The sequence below is a fragment of the Pinus tabuliformis genome, chromosome 1_2 (assembly GCF_031772625.1).
Source record: "Pinus tabuliformis cultivar Carrire ecotype Pingquan chromosome 1_2, CPIR1, whole genome shotgun sequence".
In the NCBI taxonomy this organism is placed as follows: Eukaryota; Viridiplantae; Streptophyta; class Pinopsida; order Pinales; family Pinaceae; genus Pinus; species Pinus tabuliformis.
This window is the reverse complement of record NC_142298.1, coordinates 974,386,950-974,412,066: the sequence shown is the minus strand read 5'-3', so window position 1 is coordinate 974,412,066 and position 25,117 is coordinate 974,386,950. Positions and strand designations below refer to the sequence as shown.

The 25,117-nt window shown below is 37.7% G+C and overlaps 1 protein-coding gene and 1 long non-coding RNA gene across 2 annotated transcripts in view; one reads left to right on the top strand and one right to left on the bottom strand.

The window, feature by feature from the left end:
* Positions 1-6,492: 6,492 nt before the first annotated feature.
* LOC149209245 (uncharacterized) lies at positions 6,493-8,190 on the bottom strand. Its single transcript, XM_089396320.1, has one exon. The coding sequence runs from the start codon at positions 8,083-8,085 to the stop codon at positions 6,721-6,723; it is 1,365 nt and encodes a 454-aa protein (XP_089252446.1). The 5' UTR covers positions 8,086-8,190; the 3' UTR covers positions 6,493-6,720.
* A 1,180-nt stretch (positions 8,191-9,370) lies between these two features.
* The window catches only part of LOC149209244 (uncharacterized), a 158,952-nt gene continuing 143,205 nt past the window's right edge, over positions 9,371-25,117 (top strand). Inside the window, exons 1-2 of the long non-coding RNA XR_016252195.1 lie at positions 9,371-9,737; positions 11,770-11,846. This is a non-coding gene — a long non-coding RNA (uncharacterized LOC149209244). The remainder of the gene's footprint in view (positions 9,738-11,769; positions 11,847-25,117) is intronic.

Genomic DNA, 25,117 nt, shown 5'->3' with positions numbered 1-25,117 from the left:
TTGTGCTACACAGATTTAATATGTTAGCAAGAGAAATTTTATTTTTATAAATATTATAGATATTTTGTAAATAGATCTACTGACCCTTGTGTTGTATTTTTATTCTTGTAATATAAATATTAGGGTTTTTTCTTAATGATTTTATTTTGAATTAAATTTCAAAATATTTTTCGTAGATTGATTATCCTTGAAGGGTTTTAAAGTTTTAGTTGTAATTTCAAATAATTTGCGGATATATTTTATTACTAACATTTGTTTATATTTTCTTATGTATGTATATTATATCCTAACGTGGGTCTTGCCAATCTAAAGTCTAGAGGCTAGGATTTCTTCATGTAATTGTTTTCTGCGGGTTGAGGCTAAAGAGATCAAAAAAGAAATTAAAACCTTAAAATCATTCAACCCTTAAAAACCATAGACATCTATGGTTTCAGGGCCATTATTTGCATCTTGGTATGGTTGCTAGGAATGTAAATCTACTAAGGTCTGGTTGCGGAGGATTTAAGGAAAATTTGGCCATGCCACAGGCCCTATCACGCTGCTCAAATAAAGTTGTGGGCCTCAAAAGGCATCCAAGACATAGTTGTAGGGATTTTAGGCCTCTCCCAAGAGGGCCACATTGGATTTGCAAGTTAGACATGCTCCCATTGCGCTTATTTCTAATCTAACACTTTTTTTGCAGGCCTAAAGACATATTTCTCAAGGGTTTACAAGTAATCTTCATTGCCAATTTACCATTGTTTATTTTTTGAGTTCTTAGGGCTTGAAAGAACTTAGTTTTAGTGGCTAGATTTTATGTATGCAGGTCTGCAATCACTTTGGAAGGGGTTTCATAGGCCAAAGAAGCCAGCTAGCCTTGGCCGCTAGCCAAACTAAGCCTCCTAAGCCTAGTCACATACCTTTTAGACATTGATCCACCATTTAGTTTGATTTTGAAAGGTTAATCTTTGTGAGTGCGGATTTTAAAGGGCTCAAGCATCATCATTTTCGTACCTTGCTAGCCAAAAGGGAAGACCACCAGCTTTCAAGGGTTTGATTCCTCCAAATCCTTCCTCTTTTCTTGATCATTACATTAATAACTAGATCTGAATAACGTCATAAAAATGATATAAGTGATATAATTAATGGCATATAATCATTGCAAGCAGATCTTGAAAACAATCTAGACAATCCTAAAAAGATTCACTAATCACTTAAGAACTTAAATATCTGTTGTTTTTCCTAGCTCCTCATGGATTTTGGTTACTGATTTTGGTATTTGGAGGATTGATATCATTGTTATGTTTGACTGGTCTCATTCTACAATGGTCAGATATTATTTCTATAGTGGCATAAGAGCTCACTAACTATTTCAAAGGGACTCTAAAATACAACCACATAAGCCTAAGAGCATCGTACATTGACCATAAGAGGCAAATAAGTCCATATGACCTTCTATTAGTGACTTCTAAGTGTGTTTTGAAGTATGGTATATGATTTCTAAGATATGAGGCATGCTCTTTAAAGTCTGATATACTTGTTACAGTGGTGGGGAAAGGTCATTGGAAACATATGAAATCATAAGAACTTACCTCTATAACTTTAATGTTTTTTCTCTCATGTTTCAAGTTCATTTTGTAAAGTCTTATTGGAATTCTCTTCTATCATTTTGCATCTTGTTTTGGGTTGATATCTAAGCGGTGAGAAAGATCATTGAATACCTTACCCATTTTCTAATCCTCTCGTTCATTTTCATTGTTGCATCACATCGTTGGAAAGTGCATCATTTGCATAAATATATTTTGGTTAATGTTCTCTTGCATTACATCTCTAACTCATTTGTTTGGTTTCTCTCCATTGCATTCATGCATTTCATTTGAAGTAGGAGTAGTTGGTTATCCTTGCACTTGAGTATCTATGTTAGCAATTTCATCTTGTTGATGTTGTGCTTGTGGCAAAGCTCTATGTTCTCTAATATTTCATAACTCAAGTAACAAGAGTTTTTGCTTCCATATTTGTTATCTAGGGTTTCTCTTATAAGACTTGAAAGTAGAACCTAAAGAAGCCCTAATAAGCATTTGATAATTGATCTTATTGTTTAAAGATCACCCATTGTGTTTCATTGACTTGTGATGTAATTGATAAATGCCCTAAGGATCTCCTTATGCTGAATTGATAAATCTTTCAATGAGATCTTGTTGATAAGCTCAAATGATGTAATCTAATTATTGTGCTTTAAGGTTTACAAAGAATTTGATGAGTGACTTTGAAGAAGTGGAATTACTACTTTTATCTTGCTTCATTGAGATAAGTCTCTAATTGTGCTCTCTCTCTCTCTTGTGTTTCACTTGAATTGTTCACCTTGCTTCTTTTGAGATAGTTGTTAAATTTGCTTCATCTGATTTCTCTCACATTAAATATGACTATAAGTGTGTGAATCTAAATAGTTTCCACTGCTTAATCAAATTAACAATCTCATTGAAGTGTCCACTCACATCTTTCATTTCATTTTAGGATTAGAAGTACACATTTAAAATATACCTCCAAACATAAGCTTGGTTGTAAGAAGATAGGACAAACCTTTATGATCCAACTTGCGATGTTTAGACTCTCATTTGTAGTTAACACAGGTGACCTTGTAGTTCTCTTATGGACAATCCATTGCATGAACAGAGGCACTTGGGTGGTTAGAACCTCACGGGAGGTATCGTTAATGAGGCCATAGCCTCCTTCTTGTGGGCTTCCTTCTACAACCTACATTTGAGGTTGAATTCAAAACAATTGAGAGTAAGGATTCACCTAGATAGGGCATTTAACTAAAATCTACCAAGATCTTGCATTCCACTTAGATCTAGGTCTTGCACTTCATATAGGATAGATTTGCATCTTGTAACAATCGTTCATCTGGTAACTTGTAATTTTAATTCATATTGTGCAAGTAAATTGACTCCCAAGGCATTGGTATCTAATTGATAATTTCAATAAATCTAATCAAAGTGGTGCTTAATAATTATCCTTGCCATTAATTTTCACCAAGTTGCTAGGCCATTCAGTTGTGTCTCCTTCACTTGTTGGTTCCCAACAAGTGGTTCTTATCTTCATCCATAGGGACTACCCCCCTTAGTCTGCAATTAGGAGATAACTTAAACGGAGAGGATAGGGATCAGAGTGACAACCCTTGTCTTGAGCGTTGTCACAATGTAGTGTACAATTTGGGCAACAAAAAATCCAAGCCTCATTCTTTTCCAAGGCTTCCATTTCTTCAACCATGTCATTTTTTGGGGTTTTTCATACTCTAAATTCACTACCCCTTTAAAAATTCTTGGATCATAATCAATAATAAAAGAAGCAAAATTTTAATGGGAATCATGTGGAGTATACTTTTCTGGTTGCATTCTTTACCTAACCAATCTCCTTAGTGCGAGAGTCTATAGTGCTTCTTTTTCTTATTCCTATTCTTCTGTAGAGTCTAATTGAATCATCATTTAATTCAAATTCTATCTCCTCTAGTTGTTTCTCCCTTGGTAGGACTTAATTTTTTACAAAATCTTTGACTTCTCTAAATACTACATCTCGACTATACACTAATTTTTTTAGTTTTTGGGTTCCAAATCTCATAACCTTTCAAACCATATTTATATCCAATCTACAATTCTTATCTTTCTTATCTATATTACTTCTATTCTCCTTTGCAATGTGTACATAAACATCATAGCCAAATACCCTAAGATGTTTAAGAGATGGTTTCTTACCAATCCATACCTCATGTGGAGTCTTATCATCTAAGACTAATGAGGGTGATCTATTTACTTGGTAAGATGCAATATCCACTACCTCTACCCATAATTCATGTCTTAACCCGTCACTATTGAGCATGTTCATTGCTTCCTCCATCAACATCCTATTCATCCTTTCTACAAGTCCATTCTGTTGAGGAGTGTATGGACCAATTTTCTAGCTTTGATATATTTCACTTCTCCCAAAATTATTCAAATTCATTGTCACATTATTCTCCACCATTATTTGTGCTCAATGCCTTAATTATCTTCTTTGTCTAATTTTCCACAAGAGCCCTAAACTCTTCGATTTTTTCAAACTCTTCATATTTTTCTCGAGGAAACAAATCCATGTATTCCTTGATAAGTTATATATAAATGAGACAATACATAGATTTACCTTGTGATGGAATTGACATAGGTCTGAACATATAATTGTGCACCAACTGTAATATTCCCTCTAACCTCATAGAACCAGAGGAGAATCTTATCCGCTTTGTTTCCCATATAAATAATGTAAACTAAAATCAAAACCCATAGAGCCATTAGACATACCATTACACGCAGTAGTTGAAGGCCCTTCTCTCTGATTTGTCCCAGCGTTTGATGCCACAACATAATATTTTCTCTAGAGACCATAGGAGTTTTTCCTTCTTCATCTCCACTCTTGGGAATAACATATTGTTGCACCTATCACCAATAGTGCTTCCTAGTAGCTTATATAGAACTGCAATCTGAATTCCCCTCAATAATATTCTTCTCAAACACCTTTTTTACACCTGCATCTCTCATCTTGCTTATAAAAATAAATTTCTGGTCAATCCTGAGATGTACTAAACACCAAGGAGTGTTATAATCCTTCAACCCATGATTCTTGTAAAGAAAACAATAAACTTATACAATTATATTCATTTGAAATATTAATATCAATAGATAATAGATTACTTACCACAGTAGTGAAGGTGTTCAGATGTTGTATCACCAAGATTCCATCCTTCATCTTCAAGTTATACAATTTTTTTCACGGGAACAATTTGTTTACTAGGGATTTAGACGGATACAAAGCCCCCAACTTGTTCCATAAAGCCTTTGTAGAAGCTTCCCAGTGAAGCATTCAATAATACTTAATCTAAAAGACACAATTGTATTGTGCTCTTTTCCTTTCGATCCAACTTGGTCCAATATTATGTTGACATCCCATAGGTGTAAAACATAGATCCACAACAATCCACTGATCTATATCCACAAACAAATCTTCCATTTTGAGCTTCCACATCATAATGGCTCTTTCCTTTATGATCTTCGGATGCTGTGTGTTTTTAGCATTGCCATAGTTTTACTTGGAAACCTAAGAGAATAATGAATAATAGGAAATAGCGTTATGAAAAGTTATAGAAAGCAGATTTTTGCAAATTGGCATATTGCAAATATTTGTTTGGCGTTATGAAAAGTTATAAAATGCAGATTTTTACAAATTGACATAGTGCAAATATTTGTTTGGGTTAAACTGTCAATTTTCATTATATTTGTTTTGATAAAATATCACTTTTAATTTTGTTCGTTATATCATTTTTATTATTTTTATAATTGAAGGATTTGCCTATTATTTTTCTATATTTGGCAGTTCTTCCTTTGCAAGGCTAGATTCTATACTTCTTCCATATATGGAGATAATCTTAGAGGTAATTTTGGAGTTAGTTGTAGGCTGTTTAAGATAACTGTGGCTTTACCATGTTATATGTAGTGATTGCTAGCACCATGAGAATTCCCTAATCATATGTCCTTTTGAATTGAAGATTTGTCCCCCGGGCCTGCATACTTAGAATGCCCTCTTGAGGCCCAGTCGAGAAAAGGGTGTCGGCAGCTATAAATTTGATCCATTAGGCAGGAAGTATTTTGTTAAACAGGTCTCTGTGTTGGGTGTCCCCACTCCTTTGGCTAATCTATATACTTTTCATTTATTACTCTTTCTTTCTTTTTCTTTTTAATTGTTAGAGTAGGTTTCATTTATCACTCTTTTTATTGGGATACTTTTTCAGGAAAAGTATTATTTAACTAATGAAGTTATACTTATTTTGAAAAAATGTGTAATTAAGCGAGAGGCTCATTCTATCGCACAGTATGAGGAGATGTGTAAGTTTATCTGTCTATTCATGCCCATTTAAAGTAAAAATTAAAAAATTAAAAATTAGGTTCTAAATAGAAAAGTAATGTAGGCTATAATTATAAAAAAATGAATATGCTGTAAAGTAATTAGAATTAAAAAAAATGCATGAATCAAATGTTTAAATTTTATTCAAAAATATTTCAACCAGAAATTTAAATAAATTATTTGAAATCTATGTTAACTAATTTAAATGGATATCAACTTCATATATATCTGTATAAAAACAAGTTTTATAATTAAAATTTTTATTTGGTCCTATATATAATCTATTTAACATTAAAAATACAATTTAAATAATAAAAAATAATACATAATATTTTACACTCTAAGAGAAAACATTTCCTTAAAAAAAATCTATCCGGTATATTCCCAGTGTTTTGAGTAAATACTTCACTCATATGAAAAGAATAACCTACGAAATGATAAAGAATTAAGCTTTGTTAGTTTCAATGGCTACTGTTTATTTGTTGTTCTCTTGTTTAGATTTTGTGTCCATACACTGTCATTGATGTATATGAATTGTGTCTGCACATTTCAGGCCTTCAATATCTCTTGCTAAAATAGAAGAGCTTGATTTAGAATGAACTTTAATTCAAAGTGCTTATTCCATTAACATACATAACCAGTAGATAAGTGGTATAGGTATAGCTAATAAACACAGAAATACAAGTAATGAGTACTCTCAGCTCCCTAACTACAGCCACTACTCCCAACCAATTTAGAACATACAGAGATGAAAACAAATAGGACTTGCACATTGTATCCAGTGCTGGATTCAAGTGTTCTTGCCATTAAATTTTACTTGACAAGACCTAAATTCAAGATTCCCCAAGAGGTGTGAGGCCACGATTTCTCCTTGGCCTTCATCAGCATCACCCTTGTCCATGCAATCCACCCCTCCCATGACATCCTTTTGTCCCAAGTTGCACCCCACTCTAACATAAGCCTCAACCCTGTTTCTGCTTCCTTCTCTGCTTCATCATATCTCCCCTGTGAATTGTATATCTGAGCAAGAACAACATGGGGCTCTCCAATGAATGGATTATGGTCACAGGCTTTTGCAAGAAGGGTTTCAGCCTTCTCCTGAGTCTTCTCCCCAGGGGGCATAGAAACAGCTTCCCAATACAAATCTCTTGCAGTCACCTGATCTGATGGAAATAGAACAGCCCTGCAGTGATCAAATACAGGGGGTATCACAAGCTCTATTTCTTCAAAACCCCTCTTCTTATTCTCCTCTTCTTCATTCTTTCTTTTCCCTTCTTCCCTCTGGAATAGTTTCTCCTCCCTTACAATCAAAGTATAGAGAGCCCCCATTCGAGAAATGGAATTCATCCAAAGCCCAGGCTTGCCATCACCAGGCCACAGAGCAGTCCATGTATTGCCTGCAAACTCCAGACGTCCATTGCTGTTATCAAATAAAGCATCCTGAAAACTGAACAGCTGGTCACAGAAATCCGCCATGGTCATGAAGAGGAATATGGCAACCAATCTTCTGGGCACCTGAATATCCTCCCCAGTTTTGATATGCTTCACTCTCACACCTTCAGCTGGCAATACCTTCTGTATTTTTCTTCTCCATTCGGGAGGGACAAACCCTTCCAGTTTATCCCTGACTTGGCTTTTGAGAATCTCATACTTGTCATGGATTTCATCAACCCAGTTGCCATTTTGGTCATCTATTTTTAATTTCTGGAGCTCCAAGTCCTCTGCCTCGGCTTCTTTCATGGATTTCTCTGATTCTTTGAGGGCAGAGACTAATTCTTCATCAGTAAAATGAAAGAGGAGATCATCATGGATGAGGGGCTGCCTAGGCACAATACAGAACATGTGCACGAGCTCTTCGGCAGCATCTCCGATGAGGTCTCTCACTTTCTGCCTGTCAACATTTGGCTGAAAAATTGCGAGATTAACATAAGAATTAGAGTAAGCAGAATGGAATAAACCGCACCTGGCAACAGAATCAGGAGCGTTCCATAACTTGAGAATTCGATAAATATCCACGAGATGATCAAAGAAGCTGCCATGCTTGTGCCAGCACTCCGAAGCCCCCACTTGTCTCAGTACAGTAATGAATTCGGGCAGCGATGGGTCGATCTCACCGTAAGCGCCTCTCAGAAACGGCCTTGCACGCTCCAAGATCATTGGAAGCTCCGAATTCGCCATTGTCGCTGCCGCTGCCAAGACAGCCACTGTGAGTTTAACCTTGTGAATTCCTCGACCAATTTAAGGATCTAATTTTCCGCTCCTTTTCGGTTCAGAATAGGAGTCGAATGCTTTACGGAACTGAAAATATTTATATAATATTATTTTGATCAAAATACATAAATACAGCAGATAGACGACAACAAATGGCTAAAGCTGCCACGTCCTACTCTCTTTTTCCGATTCTGATAGCGAAATGGCTAAAGCTGCCACGTCCTACTCCTTTTTCCGATTCTGATAGGGTAATTTTTTATTTTTCATATTTTTGCAAGATATTAATCTCAATTTCTATTTATAACAATATTTTGTATTGGATAATCTCATCCACGCGTTTGGAATCAATGTGATTCCTCTTTATATTATTATAGATCATCTTCATCTTTATTCATTTTCATATTAATTCTACTTTATACTATTAGATTTTTAATTTTTTTTGGTTTACATTTACCAAAATTTAATACAGATTTCCTGGAATATAAGGTTTTAACCTTATAGAAACTGAGTGGGCCAAGGTTCCTTTTCCTGGAATATAAAATTTTGATCTTTATTAGTGTGCAAGATTCTTTAATGAATTAAATTCATTTATATATAAAAAGAATATTTTAAATAATGAAAATTTATAATGTGATCAAAAATAAAAAACTATATCGTTGACTTTCAATGAAAGAAACTAAAACGTTTAATAATTAGATTGATCCATTTATTCTTAAGTTGTATAATAACCCTTACTGGATTTTAGCTCTTCTTGGGGTACCTCAGCTCCATAGGTTGCAGATGCATTCGGTGGCAGCGAAGGCATGACAGAACCCTGCTACAAAGAGAAACCATAGGAAATGTCGCCATGGAACTTTCGCTCAACTGCATCTCTTATCAATGACCTTTTCCAATTCTTTTTTGTTAGTTGTTGCTAATTCTTGCTGTAATAGCATATTTTATTATTTAAAGTTAAATAATATTTACACGTATTTAAAATATTGACAGGATATGTTGAGCTTAAAAATATATCAATAAAATAATTAGGCCGATAGGTTTTCTTTTGAAAGGGACCTTTCGTCGTCCTACTCCTTCTGGCGCTGACACCTGGCGAACTGCGTCTTTGTTCAGAAAACGACTAGACGCTGACACCTGGCGAACTTCGTCTTTGTTCAGGAAACGACTACCTCAGACACCTGGCGAACTTCGTCTTTGTTCAGGAAATGACTACCTCATTACCTGCATATCGGCCTCTCTGCAAAGAAGGGGCGGAGGTATTCATGGATGCCGCCGCCTCACTGACTGAGCCTTGGCATAGTTGGACGATGTGCCCGCGCCTGGCGGAACAGAAAACACCCGGTTACCACTTGTCACGTTCGCACTATCATCTTGGATAGGCCACCTTGAGGCGCCTTAAAGCATTTCTTTATTGATGAGGCGTGGAGAGAAGCGACATCACCCCGCTACCATTAAATCCCTATTCGATCGTCTTTGTTTGGTTCAAACTAGCAACAAATGATCCCCTGCGATATTAAACTTGATATTTTCTCCGCATCTTTGTGCTCCTCCTCGACCTGAAGCCTGCCACAGCAAATTTGAACTCCTGAGACGTCTCACTGCATCGATATCCGGTATCCAAGGTATGTAGTTTTTGCCTTTTAATGTCTAGCTTCATAATCTCTGAATCTGAAATAGGTTTTTAACGGGTTTTTTTGGGGGTTGGGGGCATTTTATATTCCGGATTTTAGGGCAACGGAGCTGATTTTTGGTTTCTTGGGAGTGGTTTATCCAATTGGGTCTTTGGTATTTTTTAGAAGTCCATATGGGCATCGTTGCTTCTTTGCTGGGTTGGACAGGATTCTTGGCAGATTTCACAAATTTTAGTTGCTCTTCTTTGTTTGATTTATACCAAAAACCCTTGGTAATTTTGGGGGTTTACTTGCGAAGCCGTTTTGAAATGCCAATGTATATGATTGCGTATACACTACACATTAACAGTGTTAACACTCTGTAATTGCATAATACAAATCATGAAACCAGAAATAATATCTATCCTTAATGAAGATTCCATAAGGCAAGGAAAGATCCATTATTCTAAGAACAAGAATACCTGGAAACAGAAGAAATTTGTATGCAGGAATTAATAGCCTGTACCAAATTGCACTAATTTAATTAAGAATGGTTTCCAATTATAAATCAAAGGGAAGCCAGGATAGTTCTTTACGAGAGTAACAACATTAAAACAAAATTTCTATTTGTAATGTTAATGATCAGACAATAAAATATGTGTATGGTCGGTGTCTACTAATTGCATTATATAAAGAAAACTACTGAATCAAAAAACTAGCATAAGCAGGTGTTAATATTTACAGATGCAGAAATATGTGAAAACCCTCTAGAGAACCGAAAGTAAATGACTTGGTGGTTGTTGCGTACATTTCCAACCATATAAGTGCAGAATAAATAATGAAAACGATATTGATATAATTCTTGAATCCAGGAACCGAATGAGAACTTTTAAATCCATTCAGTTGAAGAGGGTTTTGACCCCAGCTGTTATATTCATTGTTTAATGGTTGGGTGACAAAATATTAAATAAATTGCCTATAAGTTTGTAGCGCCGTGATCAAAGAATGTTGACACTTATATAGAAGTCACTGTTTAAATGCCGAACTCTGAGATTAGGAATTTCGTGAAAAATAAATAAGCCAAAATGGTTTAGTCTCTAACCCTCATACTCCCATTACAGACAAAAGAAAGTGTTGTATAACGTGGCTGAATTGGTTGAAATCCCCAATTAATGGTTTGATGGCCAATAGGACCTGTCACAAAAGGGGATGGGTTAGCAAGAGAACTTGGAAAACTTACAAAAGAGAGTTGAAAAATTCATTTGCAGCGAACTTGCAAATATCAGAGGAAATAGGGTTACTCAATAGTAGATAAAAGGGTAAGATCCATTTTTAGCAATGCATAATAAAGAAAAGGTAATAATTTTACCTATGAAATAACTGAAGCAAGGCCAAAAAGTTTCGTAAACTCTGTGAGGCAAATTATGGAAGGAAGCGTCAGAATCTCTTCCAGAGGAAAAAAAATAATAAGAACTTGTAACCAGTAAGTTAATGGTTTGCTGCAAATGGAAGAGGAAATAGGTTTAGTGAATAGTTGATAAAAGGGTAAGAGCCATTGGTGCTCCCAAACTTGAATGAACATAAGATATGCCCTCTACATATATTTATTTTATGCTCATTTTTTTTGTTTCTGGGTAAACACGACCTTTTACATGTTGATTTACTGCGCTGCTACACACGAGCTGTGGAATCCATATGTCTTCTCTCAGTATAGAAGGTAGTTATCTTATTTTTTTCCTTTTTAGTATTTTATTTTTTCCCCAAAACTTTCGTTTTATTTCAAAAAAATTCAAAGCTTCATTTACGGTGACATGTTCATGTTTTATGACTCCTAACTTTCAGAGCGCTGTAAATCAGGATGTTCCGTTGTAGACTAAAACCAAAAAATGTTTATACATCTGTCTCATTTATTAGAAGTTTCAATCTTTATCTACCAAGAGATGTACATTGACATGTTGGTTTGCAGAAGAGCCATGGCCTTGTTCTCAGAATTCTGTTATTCGAGTGTTTTCTTAGTGTTCTCTTCTGTGTTTTTCACTGGCAGGGACAGAGCTGTTTCCAGGTTCAGAAATTGTTCGCCCAGGTTCCCAGTTTCTCAGAATTCTTCTGTTTACCTTGCAGGTTAGTGCTCTTAAGCGCAAATGTCGTGCCTGTGTTTCTTTCTATTGTTCCTGTCCATGGTTTTTGGACCAATTTGGTGATTACATAAGCTTTATTGTCTCGGATGCTTCTTTACCTATTCTGAAATAAACCCAGAATAAACTATATAATGTATTGATTTAATCTGATTCCTCAAAGCATCAGATGGAAAGTTCTCCTATTTTTACAATTAGGTTATTTCTATTTTTCTCTCAACCTATGTTGTTGCTTTCATGGTTCTATTTCCAAACACTACGGAGACTTTAAAAATGACTGTTTAATCAATAAGTGTGAATATGTGAACTGAAAAAATTATGCGGTCGATAAAACTGTAATTCGTGGCGTGGATAATGTGTTAAAATCTGTCAAATTCACCTAAGAGTTACCTGGGAGTGTCAGATGCTTTAATTACCATTTATATACGCCAGTGCTTTCAATGTGATTACGAACCCTGCCCCTACGGTTCACTTTGCACATAGAAGGTCGGAACTTTACTTCTCCCATGGTCCTTAAACTGCACATGGGCTTATCATGTGGATAACTCGCAAAGGCATCGTCTGAAAATTGATTCGGGTGCTTTTTATATTACCTTCTTTGTTTCAATTTCATCTGAAATCCATGTGGGCGTTTGAGAATAAGCTTCTAATTGCTTTGAAATTAATCTGGGTATTTGGGTATGGCCAGCCTTGAAATCTAGTCTTTAAGAAAACAACACTCACAGGCCTTTTGATATCTAGGTGATCGAGATTGTCACAGAGATTTTCACCACTTGTTGGGATTGAACTTGTAGTCCCACTAGAACATATGATGATGTCAAGGGAAGAGAACAAGGATGTACAGGCCCCGGACTCGTCTGCCATTGAGGCTCCATGCCCTCTTGCAGAACCAGGAGATGGTGGTGGTGATAATAATAACGATGGAGATGTGGTTGTTTCTGCTTCTCAAGAAGAAGCCAAAATGATCAATAGTAACATCAAGAAGGATGGGTGGGAAGCAGCTCGTGCATGGTTGATGACATTGCCCAGGCGGAGGAATGTCATGCACAATGAGATCGAAGATTGGCTTCATAACAACAAGCACAATCTCTCTAGAGAAATCATCACAATGCCGCGGCAACATCTTTACCGATACCTTGTCAACCAGCACAAGCTCATTCGCAGAGCTGACCAGCCACAGTCGCCCCAACAACAGGTACTCACTTTTATCTTTTTTGTTTTTTGATAAGTATGCTTTTGCTTAAGTCACTAGGAGATATGAACCCCACTTCATAATACAGGACAATACCCACTTTAACAGGAAGAGTGATTTGAACTTTGTACCTTTACCGACTGATCATGCAGTAATACCTTTAATCTCAATCTAATTCTGAATTTTCATTTATATGGGTGTAGTACAGTTCTGATTTTCCATTTATTTGGATGCGGTGTAATTCTGAATTTTCATTTACTTGGCTTTCACAGGATAGATTTATGCCTTTTCTTTTCCAAAATTTCCAAATAATATCACGTGTGAAACCCAAAAAATATTTCCCCACATTTGTGGAAGGCATCTCGTGTGCCAAATACAGAGGGGTTTGAGCTAACTGAATTACCAGCAACATTGGCCGCAACTGGTTGAGCTAAATGGTAGATTATGTTTTTATCAACAACCGTTTTATTATTTTTTCAACTCTTTGTGTGGTCATGGAGGTCCTCTTTTTGGTCTTGTGCAACTTAAATCTATTTCAATTTCCAGGTTTTTATATTGGCAAGTTTTTGCAGTTTTTTTAAATCTGATTTATTAAATTTTTTAATACGCAATTTTGAAATTGTGTTCTCATAATTGAGTGATTTAGTCAGATGGGTTAATTTGAGTGGTTGAGTGCTTTAAGCTTCTTGCACAAAGTTTTTGGGTAGATCCCAGCTTGGCTGTCTCTGTTGCATGCCTCACTTGATATCTCTACCAGGTCAGGTACTATAATTTATTCTACCAGGTCAGGTACTATAATTTATTTTGATGAATTTATATTATGTACCATCTGCAAAATGCAAGAGAAAGTACCTGAAGTTTCTCTATGAGTTTTTCCAAAAAAACATAATTGCATTAAGAGAAATGAGGTGCACTCTACAATTAATGCAAAAGATTTATTGCTTCTGTGGCATGCATGCATAAACCAGGAAAAAAACTGATCGAAAAAGCAAATAAGGTATATCACGTATATCATGTGCATACATAAACCAAGATAAAAGTGCTGACCAATAAATGGGCATATATCCATCATAACCTATATACTTTAAACATTGAAAATTTTGTGTAGAAGCTTTTTTAGATCTCTTTTTTGTGGTTAAGAGATTTAAGAAAACCTTCGTACTATTCGCCTTGCAGGCATGTAAAGGACAGACTCAGTATTGCATTTCTAAATTTGCACCTTCTGTTCTATTTAGGTTTGAAGCTATTTTGCGTAGACACTGCCTTCTTAAATGAAAGGTTACTTGTCAGAAAACAGTTGAGGATAAATTTTAAACACTTTGCAGAAAGCGAAAGTCAAGGAAAATCATTCTCACACATGTAGTGGCAATTTAACTAAGTACCTTGAAATTAAGAGTTATTACCTTGAAATTAAGAGTTATTTGAGGAAACAATTTGCATGTAATGCTCTGTATCGGTGAGAATATGTTTTCACTTGTGCTATAAGTAATGTGTCGAGCTGATTTGGAGGACTCTGGGTGTCACTAGGACCAACAAAATAATACCCATGGTGCCTTGATTGCCAGTGTATATGCCTGCAGCCATGCTAGAACTTTTACTTTCACATCGAGTTGATGTAATTCCATGTTTATTAGGCACCGATATGTTCTCACCATGGCTTGGGAGGTCTGTACTAGCTGCTTAATTTTTTTTGAACATTACCTGTAGGCTGCTCCCTATTTTGTTCAGAGGCATATTTTCCTGTTTTTCCAGGGCACAACTAGGGCTAGAATTTGGTCACCTAAGAAATATGGTGTATCGCAATGCAAACACAAATGGCAGACAACATTTGTAAATGGATAACCAAGAGATTTTTCTTCCAACTTTCCCCCTTACAGTACGGGGCTTAAGTTGAAACGATTTTAAGTAGTTTCAATATCATCCTCACTTAACACCTGTTCTGTCAGCGCAATTGTTAAGCACTCACCCCTACTTTCCTCTGTGTTGAACATGTCTCCAACATCAACATTTGCTGGTTTTCAAGGAGAACACAGTTTGTAGTAGGGGCATGTTCTCATGATCTATCTATTTATTGGGCTGAGGCTCCTCCCTATTTCTCTTCAACACATGTCATTCACCTCAGAATTCTGCATGTGTGGTGCATAAGAAACTGACATACTAACAACACCAATAGACAAAACATGGTGTGAGCACACATTTTTAGAGCAAATTTCCATGGTCCACACCTAAGGATAGGTAGGAGGCGAGGTCATCGGAAGCCCTTCATTTCAGTGCATGAAATTACATAAGTTAGTAAGGCTAAAATTATATTGAAACTGCCCACATCCTTTCCCCTTTCACATCATACTCCATTTGCCTCTTTTTAACTTTGTACAAAAAGAAAATGGGAATTGATTTACTCCTCTTCTCCAGATCGCTGCATTTAGATGGGTTGGCCAAGCTGCAAATAAATATAAACTGCCCATCAACATTTAGCCTTCTTAGATTAGATTCCGCATTCATGTCACATCTTCTTTGACTAGAATTCTGTATTGTGGTAAAATTGATGAATTGCAGGTACTCCTATCACAAGAAAAAGAAACCTCTTGTTCTATTATGGAGACAACCTTGACACCGAATGCCATTCCTCTATTGCTGAATGGTTGCACCGAGATTCAACCACTACTTCAGATAATCGATGTAGGTTCCGTTACCTCATTGAAAACAACATCCTCGCACTTCCACATTACTCTATCTGATGGAGCACATCAACATAAGACTTTGCTACCATCCGCATATGGCCCACAAGTTGTCTCTGGAGACATCCAAATTGGATCAATAATTCTGCTCAAAAAAGCAGCTTGCACAGTGCTCCAAAACTCCTCGTAAGACCCACCATTTGAAATCACCCTCTTTTACTTTACCCGCCTAGCCGTTTTTTGCAACAAAAGAAGGAAAATGCAATCTTTATTAATTCATTTCTTACTTGTTTACATAAGGTCCATCCGAGTCGTCGAGCTTGAAGTTGTGAAGCGCTCAGCAGTGTTGATGAAGGACACATCGACGCTGCAACATGCACAGGCGGGTTCAGCCCAATTTAGCTCTTCGTCAGCTGAAGATACCTTGCCCTCTTTAGTTACTCCACCACCTACGGCAACAACTACAACAATTCCATTCACGGCACTCAACCCTTACCGAAAGTATTGGTCTATCCAAGGTAGAGCATCTGCGAAGACATCATTGAAGGCATACAACATTGTGCGAGGCTCAGGAAAAGTTTTCGGATTTGACCTTATCAACCGTGATAAGGAAGAGATCCACCTTTCTGCATTTGCTGAACTGGCCGAATCTCTTTACAATCTAATTCAGGTTGGGCAACTATACATTGTATCAAATGGCACAGTGAGAGAAGCAAATCCAAACTACAACCACCTCAAGAACAAATGGGAGATTTACTTGTCTGCTGCTTCCATTATCAATCCATGTCCTACAGATGATCCAACGTTTCCCTACCAAAGCTTTCACTTCAAGAATATTTTTGAAGTAAGAAATGCAACTCCAAATACAAATGTAGATGTCATTGGTGTTGTTACTTCCACGTCACCTGCATCAACAATTCGACGAAAAGATGGAAGTGAGACATTAAGGAAAACACTCATACTAAAGGACATGTCGGGTTTTAGCATTGATGTAACATTATGGGGAGACCACTGTGACTATATCGGACAACATCTTTCTGAATTCTACTCTTTTGACAACCCACCAATTCTTGCAATCAAAGGAGGCCGCGTGTCTGAATTTAATGGCACCACAATAGGGACAATACCAACGAGCACTCTCACAATAAATCCACAGGTTGAAGAAACTCAACAACTACATGCATGGTTCCGTGAAACCGGCTATAGCTCTTCTTCTCCATATTTGAGTAGAAACTATGGTGTTGCTTTGAAACGTGCCCTGCCACGAAAGACGTTTCATGAAATTGCTTGCATGCAGCCCTCTGATAAAGCGGTCTGGGTTTCAGTTCGAGCAACAATTACTGCTCTTCATATGGATGACTTCTACTTTCTAGCATGTCCACTAGATTTCAATGGCAAACAATGCATGAAGAAGGTTGTGGAGCATTCTAACAATATTTGGCATTGTACAAAATGTAACGGTGACTTCCCAGAATGCGACTACCGTTACAAACTCAAAATTGAGCTACATGACCACACCGGGAATCTACAGAACGTCACAGTTTTCAATGATGCAGGGAACGAGCTCATGGGCATCACGGCTAAAGACTTGTTCCTACTTTCTATCGAACCAACTGATCTACAAGAAATTTGTGGCTGGATTTCAGGGCATCGCTTCCAGCTAACACTTTCCATTAAAACAGATTACTTCAACGATGTTCAACGCTTGCAACCAATACTGATCAATTCAGAGGAAATTCAATATGCCTCTGCATGCAAGGAAGCGCTCACTGACATTCAAGCACTGTCCGCTTCAAAACGACCTATTGTTCGCCGCCTGTGAACTTTTTATTAGGGCTTCATCTACCACGCCTGTTTGTACATAAAGAAACATTTCCACAAAACTAATAGTCTCATCTTTGTAAATTACACACCCATGTTATTATGATGAAACCTGTAGTTCTCATTGCAAATACTCTCTTCCAGTCATTCCAACATATGTATGTTTGCCATTTACATTTTACGTAATATAAATATCAACATTTGTAAAGAGTCACTATGTGTCTCGTTCGTTCTCTACATGCTAGACACTGATCCCTTGCTTGCTAAGCTATTCATTTTATTGCTCAAACATAAGAAACAAAAGTTTTCTAAAGTAAAGGGAACGAAATATTTTGATTCTTGTTTCTCTCCTCTCAATGATAGATACTGAAATAACATATGATTTCATAGCATTCCTAATTGCATGTTTTCCCTTCTACCTAATCTACATATCTTCACCGATGTTGAACTAAGAAACATTTAAATCTATGTTCAAAATATAATGTTCCAATTTCACAATGGATGTGCACCCAATAAAATGAGATACCAAACATGTACTACTTGTTTACGAAAACTAACAACTATTACTTGTACTTGTTTAGATATGCCACCAAACAATCAACTTGTGGCCAGAAACAAGCGGCGGCGTATTCTTTATGCACAACAAAAGGATCGAATAAATGCACGACGTCGACTACTTTATGAACAGCACAAAAACCCTACTACTCCCTCTACATCCCTTCCCACCTCAAATGCTCTCCCACCTATACAAACCAACCCAGCACACGTTCATCATATCCAATATAACCCTCCCCTTAACGAAGAGCACCGTCGCTTTCGAGAAAGGATTGATGGACTTTCTACCTTGCATGTTTGCACAACATGCAAGGAAGCATACCCAGGAATGAAAACAAAGCTCTTCCACAATAGACTCTCTTGTTTTCGCTGTGCGTCATCTAAATCTACCAATCGTTTTTTTGAACTGAACAACATGGACCCTGGAGAACAACCCTATGTCCTTCACCAATTAACACAAGTTGAAGAAATGCTCATCACACGTGTCAACCCCATTCTACAAGTCACTCATTCCCGTGGTGGTCAATATAAATATAGTGGCCATACAATTAGCTTCCCTCAAGATATTACCAGTATTGCCAAATACTTACCCCGGATGCTCTCTGACTTAGACATCCTCATTGTGAAAAGGCAAAATCCATTTGAAAAGGCTTACGAATTCTACGTTTGCAAATCACGTGTCCTTGCAGCCCTTGAATACAAAATAAAATATGACCCTTACTACCGTGATGTTCAATTGAATTCATCTACAATTTCTACACTGCCAGATCTCCCTACAGACATTTCTTCTCTTCTCCACAGTGTAACCACCTCCTCTTTTGAACCCCAACAAACCACTACTGATTCCACTTATAATCCTGATGATGTCATGCTACCTCCATTAGAAATCCAACCCTCTTATTTCGTTCCAGTCCTCCCAAATTCATGTACCGAGCGTGACCACATTTGTAACTATTTGCACTCGACCCATTCAAGTTCAACAAGCTCTATCGATTGGCCTCCAATATCTCCAACCGCTATAAATGAATACAACACCATCGGCCTCCTTCCCATGGCATTCCCCACACTCTTCCCTACAGGCATTGCAATGATCATGCAACCAAGACTTACAAAAGTTGAAATGCATGAATATGCTTTGCACTTGCTTCACTACCATGATAACCGCTTTGGCCAACACCCAAGATTCCGCTACTATCTTTATAACATTCTAATGCGCCACCGTAGCCAAGCAATAGCCAGTGTCTTCGTGAAGAAGTACATTGAGAACAACTTGCCAACAACGGTATCAGACCTACGCCAGTGTCTTCATGACTCTCCGGATTCAAGATTGCCAGAGCAAATAATGAGGTTTGGGTCAGCTCTACGAGGAACACGGTCTTTCTGGAACAAACGTCGATCTGAGCTGACTGACATGATCACACAAATAGGAAGCCCAACATTCTTCTTCACTCTCAGTGTAGCTGATACTAAATGGCATGACTTGCACACGATCATGCCCACAACTGTTCATTCCACTCCAGTCAATCCCTTCCAATGGAAAATCCAAAACTTAATTAAAAACCCACATCTAACAGCCCAATATATGCATTGTAGATTTACAATTTTCCTTGAAGAAATCCTTCAAAAAGGCCTCCATGCAACCGACTACTAGTGCAGGTATTATTTAATATCCATATCCCTCTACGTTAATTTTATACATTGCATATACATGTATTAACTGAATGAACCCTTCATGTTATATTCAGATACGAATGGCAACATAGAGGATCTGCACACATTCATGGCTTCCTTTGGCTACAAAATGCACCAGACATGGACACACTTGATTGGGACAATGCATTGGAAGTTGCTAATGCACAGAAATATTTCGACCACTACGTACTTGGAATCCACGTCAGGCAGAACACCGAACTATTCCGCTTCACCAGTCAACAATTCATAACCTGTGTTTCCTTGACACAACAGCAATATTCACATCCAATCAATTTGAAGACTACACAGAGCTTGTCAACTGCGTCCAACGGCATACAAAATGTCATGAATCTTCCTGTCTTCGTAAGAAAGACAATGTGCTTAGCTACCGATATGGAGTACCGTGGGAATTGAAGTCCACTCCTTCACTTTTCATTGATGATAAGGGTCATAAAACCTATGTCCCTGCTCGCAATGATGAAAGATTGAATATTCACAACGCCGATCTACTCTCTATTTGGAGAGAAAATGTTGATTGCCAACCAGTCCTTTCTCGCCATGCTGTATTGAAATATATTTCAAAATATGCAACAAAAGCAGAGACAAGATCTGAGAGCTACCGTCAAATGCTATCGCGACTATCACAAAGTGCCCTTCTAGAAGCACCTACTAGTGGTGTCATCCGGAAACTCCTTACAGAAACCATTGCAGATAGAGACATTTGTGCACAAGAAATATGCCATATGTTACAAAAGCTACCTCTCTCTCTTTGCAGCCGTACATTCCGTTCTTTGAATGTCAACAGGACTGTTCTCAAACGTGTTTCGCAAGATACTGAAAATCCTGGTTCGACACCAAACTTTATCGTTGCGTATATGAACAGGCCTGCCTCACTAGAAGCACTGCCCCTCCTTGAAGCTGCTCGCTCGTGGTCATATTCTTCCCAATGGAGAAGCAACCACTGGAAACACATATTTCCCCCAATGATTGTACATGTCTTGCCCCATTACAATGTCATTCCTTCCTCTACTAATCCCTCTTATGCCACCTTCTATTGGAGTGAATTACTCTTGTATTTCCCCTTCCGAACACTCCCTGATGATATCGGTTCAACTGATGCAGAAAGTATTGCACACTGGGAACAAAAAAAGGGTGCATATACACCATGGCATGTCCATCGCGAACCCGAAAACCCACAAAGCCCACCTACTGAAGATCAACCTACACCACACACCCCCCCTGATTCCATTCAGATGGATGAATGGAAAATCCTCTCTCAACTACACCCAGGTTACAATATTGCAATTGATGACCTCGACATGATTGGCTACCGCGACTTCGATGTCAACCACAATTGGTCACAAAATACTGTCCCTCCCCCCTTGCAAGAAACTGCCATCAATTTCATTGAATTCAACCGCTCACCCATTCAAAACCAACATCAATCATTTTCCAACCTTCTCCATGAGCATACATTATCCCCTACCCAAAGAATAGCTTTCACTGCTGTTTTTTCACACTTCAAAACCCCTTCGCTAAAAACCCCACGGAAGATCATCGTACAAGGAACAACTGGCACAGGAAAATCCCATTTGATTAAATGCCTTCACCAAGCATTTGTGGAAAACTCGCCAGCCAACAAAAACCCTTTGTTGTTACTTGCACCAACCGGCGTTGCAGCTTTCAACATAAATGCCCTCACAATTCATTCTGCCCTTCATATCCCTATCCAGACAATGCATCCTCTCGAAGGCCAGCCACTCCTACACCTGCAAGAGCAACTCCGTCATGTAGAATACATCCTCATTGACGAAATGAGCTTCATTGGTCCAAAAATGCTTTCTCGCATTAACGATCGTCTAAGAGAGGCATTCCCTCTTCATCGGAATACACCATTTGGTAATCGCTCAATTATCCTTGTCGGAGATTTAGGCCAACTCCCACCTGTAAAAGACATTCCTTTATATGCTGGGACATCGCGTGGCACTGCACTTTGGCGCAGCTTCGACATATTCATAACACTTTCAACCGTTTTCCGTCAACAAGGAGCTAGCTTGTCCCAGATTGCTTTCCGGCAAATACTTGCAAATCTTAGGAATGGAATATCTACACTTGAAGATTGGCAACATCTAATGTCAAGAACAAGTTCCTCTCTTACACCTGAAGAGAAATGCTCATTCAGCGAGTCCATGCACCTATTCGCAACAAACAATGCAGTTGTCTTGCATAATAAGAAAATGCTCAAACAATTGAACATCCCAGTAGCACTTTGCTCTGCGGAACAACAAAGACAGAAAAGTCCTACTACAACAAAAGATGAGCACCTACCTGCAAAGGTGCTCTTATGCAATGAACAAAAAGTTATGCTCACCAGCAACTTATGGGTACATGCAGGCCTTGTCAATGGCGCGCTTGGGAAGGTCATCTCAATATTTTATTCAACTGACTCAAAGCCCCCAACATTACCATCCTTTGTGGTTGTTGACTTTCAACAATACAGAGGCACACCGTGGGACATTTCACACCCAACATATGTACCCATTCCTCCCATCACAAGGGGTGCACGCCGTCAGATACCACTTCAAATGGCATGGGCTTTAACGATACACAAGTCACAAGGAATGACATTAGACAAAGCAACAGTGGACATCGGGACCAGAGAACGCCAAGGGCTAACATTCACTGCAATTTCATGAGTGCGGTCACTATCGGACATACACATCAATCCAGCATTCCCATTCTCCCGCATTGCACAAATGCACAAGAATCCATATCTTAAGCGTAGACAGCAAGAGGAATCATTCCTTGCATCAAAATCTATCCAGGATAATACACTTTAGCCAAACATACAGCCTGCCTTCCAGAATTACCCACATGGTAAACACCAGTCACTACATACAAAAGTTTCACATAGATTTCTTGCTATTACATTTAATTTCATATGATTTTATACTCATTTGGAATCGTTTAATTTATTTCGAATTTTCAAACAAAATCGTCAAACATATTCATTGCCAATTACAGTGTTCCCTTTTCTGATGCCAACAGGTATGAATACATGCTATTTACGACAATTGTACGAGTGTTGCGAAGAAATCCAGCAACAAGAACTTACATTACAGGATATGCAGACAAGGATCCTGCCACAACCATCCATGCCACTATACCGTTTGCGCCCAACAATTACGTTGTTAAAGAATATAAGGAAACTACTTAAGATTACAATTCACATCCATGAAAGGGATGCACACAGGCAGATGCGACATCAACTGCAGGAACAGCTCGCACAACATGGCACCACAATAAACACTAACTGGTGTTGCCGATGCCATGGCCCATCATGCATATATGATTAGCGGCTCATTCTCAATTACATCTCTACATAATGCTTTTATTGTACATATGCTTACAAGCCAACAAAACTTTCATTGTATATATCTTTACTTATATATGGCACGTTTAGTTATATATTAATAGAACTGTTCTCTGTTGTATGAACAAAGAGTATTCAAGTACATGGTCCACTGCTCTTTGTTTTGGGTTTTATGATTCAACCAACAACTTTTTGTATAAAGAAACACGTTTCTGACTTTAGATAGGTCGATGTTTATAACAACCTATTAGGGAAATTTTCATTCAGCTCTTTAATTCTTTCTATTAGTGTTGATAGGGTCAAAATCTGCAAATTGTTTTTTATCATTTACCCAGTTGATGACTAGCTCTGAATCTCTCAGTATCTGGATTTGAGCAGTACCTTTCTTAATTGTTAAATTTCCCAGTATCGAAAATGCACTTACCTCTGCCCAGTAGTTGGTACCTCCTGCCAATGCAGCTTTGAAACAGAAACTATGGTTTTCCTTCAGAAAAAACACACGTCCAGCACCACAAATCCCTGGAATTTATGGGAATTTCATGTCTCATGCATGTCAGATTCATATTTGCAATTAAAATAGTAGATGAGGATAGTTCTTGACAGTAGAGGTGTTTTCTTTATAATGAACTATTTCTTTTATTCTGGGCTCTTCACATGCTTGCTGATGCATGTTAGAGTGCCAAGTTTTCTGAGTTGAATTATTTTAGTTTCATATTGTCTACATATGGATCTTGGGCCTTTACTCGGATTTTAGAAGTGCTATCATTTTCATTTTGGAGGACAGGTTTGTTCAGTTGACATTCTTTACTGTAGATTACAGCTGCTGGCTTATAATGTGGATAAGTTTAGGTCATGTAACATCTTTTTCCACAATATGAAAACAGAGTAACATCATTTAACCAGAGCTACTATCCGTAAGAAATAGGGTGAACATCATTAAAGTGGGGCCGTTGATACACTTTTTTTCACATCATTTAAAGTAAAGCTACTATTTGTAACAAATAGTAGGAGAGCAGAGTTACACTATGAGCATTTAAGCATTTATCGCCCTTCATTCACCTTTTTTCTTCACATTATGAAAGGTGAGTAACATCATTAAACCAGAGTTACTATTGGTATGGTCTCTTTAACATGATACTGGTTTTTAATGCTTTCTGTACCTAACTGCATATCTTGTATGTGTTTTGTCTCAGACTGATAAGGTTTTCCAGCTGGAGACGGTTTACAGTTACCGTTACCTATAATGGCTCAACCTTGTCTATCAATGTATTTAATGCTTGGCCCAAACTGCAAATCTTGCTCGAGCTCTTTGCCATTCATTTTTCTTGTTGCCCAACTTCTAATCATGCTCAATAATTTCTTAAATGCATTATGCCTATGACTGATTTGCATCTCTGTTTTCTGAAACCATGTCTGATGTAGTTTAACTATTGTCCAACTGCATATCTTGAAATGAAGCTCTCTCTCATCCATTTTGCGAGCCCGTGCGCATACCCCCCTTAGATATGAGTTTTGCCTAATTTTCCTGCATACCTTGTTCTGCAACTGTTTTCCGTTCTAAGTTTATTCTGCATAACTTGTTCTCCAACTGATTTCCGTTTAGTGAGTGAAGAACTTGCTGCAAATCTTGCAATGGAAACATTTTAAATGCAAATAATTTTTTCTATAACTGTTTGTAATGCAATTTATCCGAGATCTATATGCATCCTCTGCCCTGAAATCCCTCTCAATGCATTTTGTCACCATTTCATATGGCTATCTTGCACTGGAACTATTTGCAGGGTATTTTGCGTATGCTCTATATGCATATACTTCAATGAAACTGATCTTATGCAGTTTGTCTGTGCCTCTGGTTCTGCTGTATACTTTTCCCCTATGACGTGTCTCAGAGGTTTGCTCTCAGTTTTAATTATGTCTTTACTCCGTATGCTGTGTGGTCAGTTTTT

What these genes read in the sequence shown, in the direction of transcription:
- LOC149209245 (XM_089396320.1), bottom strand. Translation starts at nt 8,085, where the DNA reads ATGGCGAATTCGGAGCTTCCAATGATCTTGGAGCGTGCAAGGCCGTTT.